Below are 14,856 nucleotides of genomic sequence, written 5' to 3'. Positions count from 1 at the left end.
CCAAAAACAGCAACATTTCTCTCCCTCCTTGTTCAACAGTGCCAAGAATCAGCCCCCCTCCCTCCCTCCGCCCAGCTCTGGCCTGAAAAAAAAAACACTCTGTTATCTCCAGCTGTGGCATCCAGTGCTGTTTTACTGATAGCTTTTTCAACTCTATCGTGGGTTGACTTGCACTTACTTTTGAAGTCTGACCAGTGGTGTTGCTCCGGTCCCAGAGCCCAGACTGAGTCAACAGCAAGGAAGGAGTGACTTCAAAATGCTATTTGCGAGATTTTTCCTTTACAAGAATAAAACACTGTGCACTACATCCAAATAGTCACATTTAAGATGCTGCTCTCAGCTTTAATATCTCAAACTCATTTTTGGCATTGAAAATTGCATTTTTAAAGATAAGCCACTACATATTAGCACAAACTATTCATCAGCAAGCTCAGATTAGCCATCTTTCAAAAGCCCATATCAGTCAAACCCTACAGTAGTTTCCATTTCTTTATTGGCCTCCCTCCAGAACAACATTATCTACACATCACGTCAGACAAAACCGCCTTGTAAATAACCATATTACTTTACCTAGTGACATCAGCCCAGAGGAAAAGATCCCCAACATTAGAGTGCTGGGGGATTGTGTCGGGGGCGTGAGAGGTTAAGACTTGTTGAATAGCTGGTAGGCGTCACACAATGAGGTGGATTAGGCAGCACTAGAAAGGGCCTTTAGGGCTTTACTGGGGTGTTCAGCAGCTTATAGCGCCTACAATAACACAGCAACAGTGCAGATCTAGCCGATGCTGGCAAAAAGGCGAGCTGGGAGGTCGAGTGGCTGGCAGTTCTGGACAGAAAGGATGCTGTGACGTAAGAAACAGAATAAAAAGGAAGGTAAGTTTTAGTGATTAACTGGGAGAATAAAGGTGAAGGTGGTTAAATGAAGCATGGCAGCATTTTGTTAGAGATCCCCGGGGTTCTCCCACAGGACCAAAGGGTGCCACATGGGGGTCTGGAGCAGAGCTGAGGCTGCTTCCTAGTGGATCCAACACTTGTTTCTGTTTGCCCGGAGCTGTGGCTGAAAAGTGATATCATTACACATGACCCATATATTTCCACTGTGGTTTGTGCATTGTTTGTGAGTGCAGAAATTGTGTTTTGAAAATCCACCTCAAGTATTTTTCACTGCTCAAAACCCATCTGTTTAAAGTGGCATATTGTACCTAAAAATAAAGAGAGTAAATCTCATATTACATCCCCATTCTGTCCACTAAATTGTTCAATTATTACTTGTTATTTATTAGTTGTTGGTTTTTATTGTTGTCACTGTATGGTGACCTTGAGTGATAAGAAAGGTGCCTATAAACGATTATTATTATTATTATCATTATTATTATTATTATATATGCCAAGTCATTTACAATAGAAGTCTGTATGTCTGGTATATTGTCTGGTATTTTGACATGTTATTCAAATAAGTACTCTTACACTTTTTACTATATTGATACAATATTACTGTCCTGGTTTTCAGTGGAGAAAAATGAGAGCTAAAAATAAAACAACATGGTAAAAAAAAATTTGCCAGCAAAGTTTCCCGACCGATATATACCACTGAATTACATGCAATAAACTGTAAAAAAAAATACAGCGCTAATTTTACATTCAAAATGAATCAAATTACACACATTATTGTTGTTAAATGTTCATTTAACAGTGAGGAAAAAAGACATATTATGGAGAAACATATATGTAAATGTACATGCTTTTCATTGTTTTATGGAAGAAGGGAAACCCCTGTAAAATAATACTGTAAATTTACATTTTTTAAGAGTCAAAATGTTACCACTCTTTTATACATTAAACATTGAACTTGAACTTTTCTAGTCAAGAGATAATTAGCAACTATTAGCAACCTCATCCAATAAAGTAGCAGTATAAGTGGCCTTATAAATCCACACATGATGTGAACCCGGAGCAGTGTGAAGCAGCAGTCCTTGCTCCTGTCTGTCTGGGATTACTGCAGCGTTGGTGCCCTGTGTAGTGCCGGGGAATTAAACAGGAGGGGGGTGGGGTGGGCGGCTGCGGGCTGGGATAACACCGCAGTGTGGCACATTGCGTGTTAGCTGGGGTAATAACAGTGTGGTTTATATTAGGTTTCCTCGGCTAAAGTAAGAAGCTCCCACTTCCTGCATGCCCTCCGTGACAAAGACAGAGTCCATATTGGCCTCTGAACATCTGCAGGATGTATTAAACATACGCTGTGGTTTAATGTCAGTAAAGTATGAATTTGAAAATACTCTTAAGCTAATTAGACCTCCTGTTCATCTGAAGGCCACTGATTTGTTCTGCAGTTAGTTTATGACAGACAGCGGTGCAGTTCAAAGTCGTCTCGGAGCGGCAGAAAGGATTCAGTGGTGTTTTTGAAAAGAAACTGTAGGTCACAACTGATTACAGCTACAGAAAGCATGTCAGCTTTTAAGTGGTCTGTATGTTCACGTTTTTTGCTGGTCGTCACGTCACTTTGTAATGTTGATTTAAGGCACGACGGCCATGTTCAGACAAAAACAGCCATTCATTGAAATAATATAAGGTAATCTACCTACGACTTCCTGATGGTTTACAGTAGAGCTGTGATTCCCCAGAGGCCCCACGATACGATTTTATCCCGATACTTGAGTCACAATACGATATTATTGCGATTTTAAGCATTTTGCAATATGGTGAGTATTGCGATACAATATATTGTGATTTAACTGTTTAACTGCATTTTGTGTCCACAAAATTAAATTCAATCAAGAATTGTTTTGTCAAATAAGAGAAAATTCTCAGTCTATTTATCTCACTTCAGTCTTTTTATTTCTCCACAATGAGAGTCAAACCCACAGACTGACCAACAAAGTATTCAGTCAAACTGAACTGAACTGATATCTAACATGTATGGGCGACAACAACTGCAACTTTCAAAAACAACAAGCTTCACTGCTCTGAATGTTTTTGAATGAAAGATTAAAAAGCTGAACTTTGCAGTGATATTTAAACAACTTTCCAACATGATATCCTGACGCCCATGGTGCCTATAGATTCATTAGATCTTCTAGTTTCATATGATACTAGGATCTACAGTATATTCCTAAAAGGGAAAATACTGACAGCCACTGGACAGCTAAATATCGATACTTGTCGGCCATGAATCGATATCATATTGCCAAGCAGAATAGCGCGATACTATGCTGTATCGATTTTTCCCCCACCCTAGTTTACAGCTTATTACTACTGTTAACAGTTGTCAGCACAAAGACAAAATAATTACCATCTTGATAACTTTCCACAGTTGTACAACACTTTGCACTGTGCAATGTTTGGATCTTTATTTCTTATTTAACCCAGTGCTGGCAGTGTTCTACCCATGTACGCCTGCACCTGTTTGTTTTACATGCAGGCTTACACAGCGGCAGGGTCCCAACACACATCATCACAAGTTGGTCTTGCTGAGGCATTAGGAGTGTCCTTCTTACTAGCAGGAATTTGTCAACTCACCAGAAAAGTAGCAATTTGATCATATTCCCTCCCTGAATCAGCACATCCCTACATTGCCTACTGCTGATGGAACGCTACACAATCTGACCAGTGTATTAATGTGATCCTGCAGATATTATATAGGCAGGGTCAGAATGCAATAAGTACAATTTTGAGGTACTTGTACTTTACTTTAGTATTTACATTTTATTTAACTTTATACTTCTACTCCACTACATTTAGCTGAGAGCTTTAGTTAGGTCAAGATATAACATGATAACATGATCAGTTTAAATTAATATTATATTTTTATAAATTAACGCACATAACAGTATGTAGTAGTTAAAATGAGCCCAGTAAAAAATGCTGCTTACAGAAATGCATTAGTAATAGTAATCCAATAAAATATTTGGAATATATATAACAATCTGAGGACATCCTGCATAATGAGTACTTTTGCTTTTGATACTTGAAGTACATTTTGATGCTGATATTTTTGTACTTACAGTCATGGAAAAAAACTATTAGACTACCCTTGTTTTCTTTAATTTATTGTTCATTTTAATGCCTGGTACAACTAAAGGTACAATTGTTTGGACGATTTATAATGATAACAACAAAAATAGCTTAAAATAGTTTAATTTAAGAGCTGATATCTAGACATTTCCATGGTTTTCTTGAGAATGATTTTGTTTATTTTCAAGAAAACCATGGAAAATGACAATGATATCAGCTCTTAAATTAAACTCTTTTGAGCTATTTTTGTTGTTATCATTATATCTGCCTAAACAAATGTACCTTTAGTTGTACCAGGCATTAAAATTAACAAGAAATTGAAGAAAAAGGGTGGTCTAATAATTGTTTCTATGACTGTGGACTTGTAGTGGAGTAATTTCGCAGTGTGGTAATAGTATATTTATTTAGAAAGGGATCTGAACACTTTTTCCACCACTGCTTATAAGTAAACTGTAATTCTGAGCTGAGATATACACCTTAAAAATCAATGCATTATCATCTCTGCACATCCAGCATGCTGATTGGCTGAAGCAGCTCAGGAGTTGTCTGCACAGCCACATGAACACACCCCTCCTCTGCGAGCAGCCCAGAGGAACATGTTCCATGTTTACACTTTTTTTCCCTCCCAATTCATTGATGACAGTCGTACTCTGTAACAGACGTGCACCGCCGCACACTCAGAGGCCGTCGACCACTGTCAGCAGATTAAACACAGCAAGATTCCTGATGGACATCACAATACACTACATGCATCACAGTGTTCATACTGTGCTGCCACTAACGCGCACGCCATTCTGTCCATACATCGACGGATATGGTTTACAGCATGTAATAACAGTAATAGGTTCCTTATGGGGATCTCCAACTTGCTCGGTCCACAGTGTGGGATGTTGTGGAGCGTAGGAGTGTGTCAGAGAAGCCTGTCCCAGGATAACTGTTGTCCACTGATGCTGTGGGTTAATCCCACAGCTGTGGACTTCCTCTGCACAGATGCAGGCTCATAGTGGTCTAGTGAGTAATTCATGGTAGAGCAATAAGAAGAGATCTCCCTTTTATTCCTCAATCTGGTAATATGGCTGTAAAACGTCCCATCAGCTCATATTTCCTGTAATGTTTGAAATTGATTTTGTGTTTGCTGCTGCTACAGTGGGTTAAAGGATCTTCCTGGTTTAATATAACATAGATGATAACAGTGTAGATGATGTAAATATATCGATATTGAACCTGAACAGGAACAGCTATAGTGTATCTATCTATCTATCTATCTATCTATCTATCTATCTATCTATCTATCTATCTATCTATCTATCTATCTATCTATCTATCTATCTATCTATCTATCTATCTATCTATCTATCTATCTATCTATCTATCTATCTATCTATCTATCTATCTATCTATCTATCTATCTATATATACATCATATGACTGCACAAACATCTCTTAAACCGTCAGATTTTACATTTACAAAACTGCCATGTCAAAAACATTTTTAATTCTTTAATGCTTCTTTAATGTGACACTATAGTGGTTGCCCTTGTCTTCTATACTGATACTGGAACAGTTTATTCTGTTAAACATAAGCATAAACCTTTTTTCCATCATTTAATACAATGACAACATTAACTGCTCAAACAGTGTTTAAAGATGTTTTAGCATAGGCAGCCATTAAAGGATAATGTTTAATAGTTGTTTAAAGTGTTCTAATTTTAAATGTAATTTGGTAGTGAAAAGAAATTGATACCAGGCTCTAATAATAATAATGAGCACATTTAGTTTTTGTTCCAATAAGGATCCAGAGTATCTGTCAGAAGCAGTGGTGGAATGTAACTAAGTACATTTACTCAAGTACTATACTTAAAGACAAATTTGAGGTACTTTTACTTTACTAGAGTATTTCCACATTTGCAACTTTATATTTCTACTCCACTACATTTTAAAAGCAAATATTGTACTTTTTACTCCACTATATTTAGCTGACAGTTTTACTTACTTTTCAGGTCGAGATTTAACATAAAAACATGATCAATTTAAAGTGATTACACATGTTTATAAATTAAACCACATATTTGTATATTAAATAGTTAAAATGAGCCCTATATCGACAGCAGTAAAACGCTGCTTACATAAATGCATCAATAATAATATATTTAGAATATATAAAACAATCTGAGTGGGTCCATTCAGCATAACGAGTACTTTTACTTTTGATACTTTAAGTACATTTTGATGCTGACACTTTTGTACTTTTACTCCAGTAAGTTTTGAATGTAGGAATTTTACTTGTAGTGGAGTAATTTCACAGTGTGTTACTAGTAATTTTACTTAAGTAAAGGATCTGAATACTTTTTCCACCTCTGGTCAGAAGAGAAATGGTGCATGTTGTGATTTAAAACAGATCACCTGATGTCTTTGTGTCTGTGTGTGTGTGTGTGTGTGTGTGTGTGTGTGTCCCTGCAGAGCTGCAGAGGGAGGGCAGCATCGAGACCCTCAGTAACAGCTCGGGCTCCACCAGCGGCAGCATCCCACGCAACTTCGAAGGCTACCGCTCCCCACTGCCCACCAACGAGAGCCAGCCACTGAGCCTGTTTCCCACCAACTTCCCTTAGAACTTCCAGCCTCCTCTCCTCAAGGAAGATCTGCCGCTGTCTGTCCGGCCCACCTGCCCCACCTGCCTGCCTGCCTCCCATATATCTGTCCACACAGCATCACACTGGAGCCCGGACTGTGTTTCTCTCTTGTCTTGTCCAGCTGGTCACAAATCAGTGTGATCCAAATACATTATATGTGTTTTATTTCAAGGCTGAGATATTTTATGAAGCTGCCAATGCTTCTGTAATTCTAAACATTCAGTCATTTTGAATTTAAAAAAACGTCAAATTGCTTTCTTTCCAAGACAAATTTATTGTAGACTCTTGAAATCGAATTACTTTTAAGATTAACAGCTATTCTAAGTGTTGCTGAGCAGTTAACCAAATCTCAAGTGTAAAGGAATAAAAAGTAATTTCATCACAGAGTATTTTGATACAGTTGTGGTCAGGGAGGACCTCCAGGTTTTTAATAAGCGACCGAGCAGCACATCTATCTCACCCTGCTTTGAACCTCGATGTTGTGTTGAATCAGAAGCCGTAGTTGGAGAGCAGCCGTCCTCTTCTCTTTACAGCTGATGTCTGCTGTTTCCTCAGCCCACCATCAATCTCTGTGCGTGTGTTTGAAGTTTTACGGTGTGCCTATTGTCTGAACGAGCCATGAGGAAAGGGAGCGCCAAAAGAGGAGAAATGTTTATTCCAGTCAGTGACGTGTAGCATCTCCTTTCCCCTCTGTGCGCCGAGGCTCTCATGGCCTCTCACTTAATGTTTTTGATTAAATTTGCTCCTCTCATGCCTTTGATTATCATGTAATTATATTTGACAAAAGATGCAGTAATGAGATGACACTATTACTACGTTGCTGAAGTAATTTAGATGTTTACAGTATAATTGAGATATGTTTCTGACATCATTTAGATATATTCCCCATGCTATCCGCCTTTCCACATAGTAAATTTTAATTGAGCGGAGTAATAGATGGCTGTGTAGCCGTCACAGTGTATTTTATACATTAGTTATAGATCTCTAAAAAAATGTATTTTCCTTACATGTATTAGCTTTGCCTATAGGGAGGAAAAATGACTTTGATAATCAGATATTCCTTTATTCTTAAACACACTTTGCCTGTTAGTTTGTCTTGGTGAAAACTGAAATGCACTATTAACAGAGTCCCATTAGAGATAAAGATATTTAATGATAATAGTCATGTACAATCTCTCATGTCTGAGTGTTGTTGGACCGGCTGCATGTTGAATGAGGGCATGCATCCACTTGTATTAATTCAGAGCTTGTTCGTGAAGGTAAGATCAGATTTGTAAAATACTTCTTTTAGCATTCATGCAAGAAAAAACATAATAAAACTGAAAGAAAATGAGACTGTCTGTCTCTCTTCTCACTCTGATTGCTCCTAATTGTGCCATTCAGATTTGCAACCGCGGCGGTGACCATCAGCACATAGTACCACTGGTAATTAGTACCATATTTTTTTAACAGGCAGTAAAGTGCTGTTAAAGGGACTTTTTATAGGCGACTCTGGCTCTTTGTTCTGAGGGAGAAACGAGAGGCCATGTTTGTTTCTCTGCTAATCAGCACAGGACTTCAAATCCCCGAAACTCAAATTTTTTTCTCTTTTTTTTTTAAATGAAGTACTAACTAATTCAATTAGCCGTGAGTTATTCCTTGTATGCTTTATTTCATCTCATCGATGTGTTCATAAGCTACAAGCCGTAAAATTAAAAAGGGACCTTGCCCAGCTACAGTGAAACAAATCCAAACTGGAAGAGATTGCCGGAAAACGTTTGCAGACAATTAAAAGAATGACTTATTATTAAAAGCCTGGCCCATTTTTTAATGTTAAAGACATTATGCCTGTGTTTCCAGTCACATATATTACGAATAAAATCTCTTACAGTCTGAATTGGACGACAGAATACATAAAAAAGTGAACTGTTACAAAATGTGTTTATTTAGGTTTATATGCCCTGATGAATAAAGTAGAAATAAGCTCCAGCTGGCAGGACATATTTCTGCTCAGCATTATGCAACAAGTACCAGAGAAAAAAATTAGTTTTTACTTGGAGATTTTTATTTGTTTACAACATGTTTCAACAAACATTTACACCATTTAATATTCACACCATTACACCATTATTCTGAAAACTGACACAAATCATGTCTGTGACTGTGAAATTAGTCCACTACAAGTAAAAGTCCTGCATTCAAAACTTACTGAAGTAAAAGTACAAAAGTATAGCATCAAAATTTACTTAAAGTATCAAAAGTAAAAGTACTTGTTATGCAGAATGGACCCACTCAGATTGTTTTATATATTCTAAATATATTATTCGATTATTATTATTATAGATATCGATTATGTTAGCAGCATTTTACCATTGTCAAGGTACGGCTTATTGTAACTACTTAATAAACTTTTATGTGGTTTCATTTATAAACATGCATACACATCATAAATTAATATTATTTTTCATGTTTAATCTTGACCTAAAATGTAACTAGTAACTAAAGCTGTCAGCTAAATGTAGTGGAGTAAAAAGTACAATATTTGCCTTTAAAATGTAGTGGAGTAGAAGTATAAAGTTACATAAAATGGAAATACTCAAGTAAAGTACAAGTATGTCAAAATTGTACTTAAGTGCAGTACTTGAGTAAATGTACTTAGTTACATTCCAACACTGAAAATGACTATTGACTTCTAGAAGAAATCTGAACTGATATACAAAGCAACAGTGTACTCTCGCAGTGACTAAGACAGATAACAGTTAGTCCCTGCCGCTCTGGATAAGACAATCTGCTCCCTGGAATGTAAATAGAGCAAACTTTAAAGTTTCCAGGTCGTACGTCCAACATCCTGCTGGAGAGTGTGAGGTCCCGACAAGAGAAAACATGCAAACAGACACTTATCAATCATCTTGGCACCAACCTGAATACAAGTCAAACTGGATGAAATAAGCAAGGTGTGACAGTCTCACTGACTCTGCTGAATTCAGCACGGCATCACTGCAAAAATATCAGCTTGGTGAGCAAGATTTGATCCAGAGGTTGAAACATCTCAATGCATGCTGATAACACTTATTACATACACTGTGAACCTATGGCTCCATTTATATTAACTAATCTTTGTAAAAGATGGTGGAATGTAACTAAGTACATTTACTCAAGTACTGTACTTAAGTACAATTTTGAGGTACTTGTATTTTTCATTTCATGTAACTTTATACTTCTACTCCACTACATTATTGAGGCAATTATTGAACTTTTTACTCGACTACACTTAGCTGACAGCTTCAGTTATTTTTCAGGTTGAGATTTAACATAAAAAACATGATCAATTTAACGTGATGAGATATTTCTTTTAATGAAACCTCATAACAGTATGTTAAGTAGTTAAAGTGAGCCCTACCTTGAGAAAATAAAAACACTGCTTACATATATGCATCAATAATTAGTCAATAATATATTTGGAATAAATAAAACAATCTGAGTGGGTCCATTCTGCATAATGAGTACATTTACTTTTGATACTTTAAGTATATTTTGATGCTGTTACTTTTGTACTTTTACTTCAGTAAGTTTTGAATGCAGGACTTTTACTTGCAGTGGAGTGATTTCACAGTGTGGTATTAGTACTTTTACTGAAGAAAGAGATCTGAATACCTAATTCAGTGTGACCAGGTACATTTTTCTAACAATCTTTACTTTAAACATCTTATAATCATCCATTGTTTCCACTTTAGAGACTTCCCACACCTCCTAATTTTGGAGCTAATAATATTAATCATATTTAAATGCTGATACATATGATTGTGCTGCTCCTTTACAATGTTTCTTTTTGCTGTAAACAGGACTATCACTTGTAGCAGATTACATTTGGTTCCCTCAGGTAACAACCCTTTTCTGTTTTTTTAAACTTTGTATCTTATGTCCCTATCATGGACATGTGATGATAGATTATGTTGCAATGTACACAGTTATCATAGGTCATTCAATTAGAAAATCACCTTAATATGATTTCATTTTACAATCCAGAATATGGTCCAATTTCTCTATTACTTTGACATTTTATATTAGAGTAAATTACTTGAAAAATCAGCTGGTAATAAGAGCAGGCAGTACTAGCTATAGCTTACACATTTTCACTCATTCATTTTATTTTTACCTTACTTGAGATATAAAAGAACTGTCTTCTGTAGCACTGTTAGCAAAATACAAACGTTTATGTTTATTACCATGAAGATTAGATTAGAGAAGATATTCCTTTATTGATCCCCCATGGGGGAAACTCAGGTTGCAGCAGCAAGTACAGAGTAAAAACAGGTTAAGGCAATAAAAATAGAATAGAATAATAAAAATGAAATAGAATGAATATAAAAAATAAATAAATAGTATAAATTAAAAAAAACAAATTACGAAAATTAAATTAATGTATTTATGTTTTACTTTTTTTTGTCAATTTGTAAAAATGATATTGTTTGTTTTTTAATCTTTTTTGTGGAAGTGAGCAGCCCTAAATCATTCTGGTTGCAAAAAAATACAAAAATCAAAGAACAAGATAGACAAAAGAGCAGCCGGTGCACGGACTCATCACTTGACAGCTCAACAGTATTCATTCAGTCACTGTGTGCAGGACTTACCTTGCATGAGTCCTGCATGATTTACCATCAAATCCATCTGTACACAGCACCCAGTGTGCCCTGTGAGTAGAACCAGAACAGTCCAGGAGGGTCTCAGTGTGGTTTGTATTGCCTGGACCTCAAATCCCATTTAATCTGAGAGAAATAAATTATTCAGAATAGTGGCATATTCATAGAGGTATGACATAAAGCATATGATTTGAGTCAATAGTTGATTATCTGTGGTTGACATGGCACGAGGCCCAGCTCCATGTCATTTGTTAGACTGCACATAGATCCAATTATAACTGTACAGGAAGACATTTTGAATTATTAATACATTTTACAGCCATTTCTAAAACCTAAAATGTGTTTAATTTTCAGATTTTACTCTCATCATCTGACATTTAACGTTTGCCCTTTTTCCCCATCACCTCCTGTGGTCACGTCACATGTTCAGAGCCAGCTTTGTTACCACTAAAACTCATCATCAGTGCGTCAGGATGTGCACAGTGTGAAAAAAATGTCCAAGACAGAGCCGGAGATGCGCTCACTGGTCTGAGCTCAGCCTGCTGTTGTCAGCGCAAACGGATACAACAACATTAGCAGGATTTTTTCTTCCATATTTATCCTTCAAGAAACTTAATTAATTTCAGCGTTATGATATTTATAAACCACTTACCTGCACGGGAAAGGAAGCAGGGGTCAACTTACCTAAGGCCACTTTTTTTGGATCGCTTTTTATTTAATTGATAGTGTGCAGCAGCATGTGATCGAACATACATGACTGACTCCGCTTTTCTCTATGTTCAGCTCATTATATGACATCATAACACCTTGAATCAATTTTACTGCGTCTCGAAGTCATAAATAATAAAGAAAATATAATTCTCGATTTTGCAATCATTCTAATCGCAACATAATTAGATAATAATTTGCTTAATGTTTTATTATGATTATTTTCATATAGACGTCGCTGCGATTAGAATGTTATGATACTGGCTATAACATTAAAATATCACATATTGAACTATCTGTTAAAATGTGTTTGAATCTTTTCTGGTCGTGATTAAAGACGCTCAACGTGCAGCAGCTCTGCTGGTGCTGGTCTCTCTCCCTGCGGCCTGCAGGTAGCCTCTCTGCCTCTCTGCTCCTTAATGTGATTCAGTGTTCCAGCGCTGCAGCTGCTAATTCAATTTCTCCACGCTGTCAACACATCTGCGAACACACAAAACATTATTTTGCTAGTTTGAAAAAAAGTGTCTCAACGAACAAAAATAGTCATAAATATTGTCAGTTGGATACAGTTAGAAAAAGCTGGCGTTCAAGCGTTTACTGATTAAGAGTAGAATGAGTTTCTACTGAGCAAAACTAAGTAATTGTTTAAAAACTGCGCAGGTAGATTTTTACTTAGATTTTAACTTGTCCGAGTATATAAATAGGTTTAAATATATATTTAGGGGGCATGCTGGTCGGTGTGATCAGATTAAATGAATGTATTTTCAAAATAAATTGTTGGGGTTTTTTTTGCGAATCCGTAAAGAAAAATACCTCTGAAATAAATGAATGTGTGGATACAAAATGCGACAATCGATTTTGGAAAATGTTCAAATGAGATGTCACATTTTAAACAAAGTTTTTTGTGCAGAGGCCTTTTTTATTTTTGCAGAATTAAAGTGTTATTTCCCGTGTCACCGTTTACATTGAATTTGAAGAAAATTGTTAATTGTCTTCCTCTTTTATTAAAATGTAAGGCACATACATAAAAATACTAAGGAACCATGGCACCTGACGGCACTGTGGGGTCACCTCCAGCCCTCACCCAGCGACAGGGCAGGCTTTCTGTTTGTTTGTTTGTTGTTGTTGTTGTTGTTGTTGTTGTTGTTGTTTTTAAGGCTGCAGGGGAACGTGTGGCAGTAATTGACAGTAGTTCATTTCATTGCACGTCACATCCATAATTATTAAAACTGGAGAAATACACGAACACGTGCGCACAATCGTGCATTGAGTCATGGACTCATCCACCTGTGGCCACTCACACTTTGCCTCTCATCAGCGGTCAGGAAAGTGAGTTTCCCCCCGATTCTCCTCAGCATAATATCCTATAAACCATAATTAAATCACCTGAAAAATATCCCAATTAGACCATGTGTGGTGTAAAGAGTGGGAGACTCTGTGTGAACTCCACAGCTGCTGTAACGCCTGTGGATGTGACAGCTCTGTCACTCTGCTCTACATGGCTCCCCTGGGTCACTGTAGCGCCCCCACCTGGCGGGCTACCTGTTCTGGCCTGGAGCTGCATTTCACTGTAAGAACAGGAGGGCAGAGCAGGCTTCAGGGCTGGAAGGTAACTGGAGATGAGTGGTTGTACGTTATGATTGAGTTTGTCATGGAATCATGTCCAGTAAAAATGTTTGTTTTATGGAAGCGCTGTGATGCTTCAGCTCTGTTCTCAAAAAGCTGCTCTTTCATTGATAGTCTGGGGGAGGGGGAGGGGCTGAGGAAACATTCTTCTCTCCTACAAGTGAGAACTGATATGTTTCATTTAGCAGAGTGAACTATAGAGGAGCAGGAGGAGGAAGTGGAGGAGATGAAGAAGAGGAGGAGGAGGAGGGCTGCTGGTAGCTGTACGATGAGGATGAGGGAGGAGAGGGATAAGAAAAAAAGGAGGAGGAGAAGGAGGAGGAGGAGAGGGCCGCTGGTCGCCGGGTTTCCATGTGACAAGGGGAAATATGAGGGACTTTGACAGGTCTTAAACGGTCTGGCGCCAAGGCCTCAGTCTAGCCGCTAAATATAGACGGAGAGATGATGCAGGGAGATGGGAGGAGAAGATGGAGAGATAAAAGGAAGAAAGGAGCAATGTCGAAGGGAGGAAGAAAATAACAATACTCGATTATAGACGAATATGGCGCAAACTGTCCCGTTATGTTGTAATTAGAGCGTCTTTTTCCCGGATAGCTGACACAAGGGGCCAAATCACCGGGACGGAAGGCGTTTTTTACGCACATTTTCACATCTGCAAGTGTATTGAGAGGACAGATCAAGGACACAGAACAGCTTATGTCAACTTCCTACTGTATGGAAAGTGTCATGCAAGCATTTAAATCACTTTATTCAACCCCAGCACACAAGGTGACATCAAGTATCTCAACTTTAAGCTTGATTTGATATATTTTTGGGGGTATGCAATTATAAAACTTTTTTCTTTATCATAAATTAGATAAACTTCCAACGTAGGAGAAAATTGGAGCGGAGAACTTCTGATTATGTTCCTGTTTTTTAATATGTTTCCACATTTTATTTACGCATTTGAGAACGGCTGTTAACAATTGACACGCAGGAGATACACACACTCCCAAAGAAGCAGTCTAAGGAGCAAGTGTACTGTCTGTTTCATGAGAATATGTTCATCTATCAGCACAGTGCTCTTCTCATGTGGATCTACCAGCAGCTCCTCCCTTGGCTTAATGACTTTTAAATCGCGCGTAATGGATATTTCTGTGCCGTTGACGGCACAGAACAAATAAATGGTGACTAATTTGAACAAGCATTTGTTGATACAATTATCCAGTTGAGTATTCCGGCAGAAAAACCGTTATCCACCTCCATATGTTGCTAATCTTTTT

General features: G+C 37.4%; 1 protein-coding gene across 2 annotated transcripts in view; it reads left to right on the top strand.

Annotated features, from left to right (window-relative positions):
• The window catches only part of bcas3 (BCAS3 microtubule associated cell migration factor), a 412,830-nt gene extending 404,856 nt beyond the window's left edge, over positions 1-7,974 (top strand). For both annotated transcript variants that reach the window (XM_059330532.1, XM_059330531.1), the window contains one exon: positions 6,472-7,974. In XM_059330532.1, the coding sequence (XP_059186515.1) occupies positions 6,472-6,620 (149 nt within the window). In that variant the 3' untranslated portion in view covers positions 6,621-7,974. The remainder of the gene's footprint in view (positions 1-6,471) is intronic.
• The last annotated feature ends 6,882 nt before the right edge of the window (positions 7,975-14,856 follow it).

The sequence above is a fragment of the Centropristis striata genome, chromosome 4 (assembly GCF_030273125.1).
Source record: "Centropristis striata isolate RG_2023a ecotype Rhode Island chromosome 4, C.striata_1.0, whole genome shotgun sequence".
Classification (NCBI taxonomy): Eukaryota; Metazoa; Chordata; class Actinopteri; order Perciformes; family Serranidae; genus Centropristis; species Centropristis striata.
The sequence above is the reverse complement of the archived record's forward strand: the minus strand, read 5'-3'. Positions and strand labels throughout refer to the sequence as shown.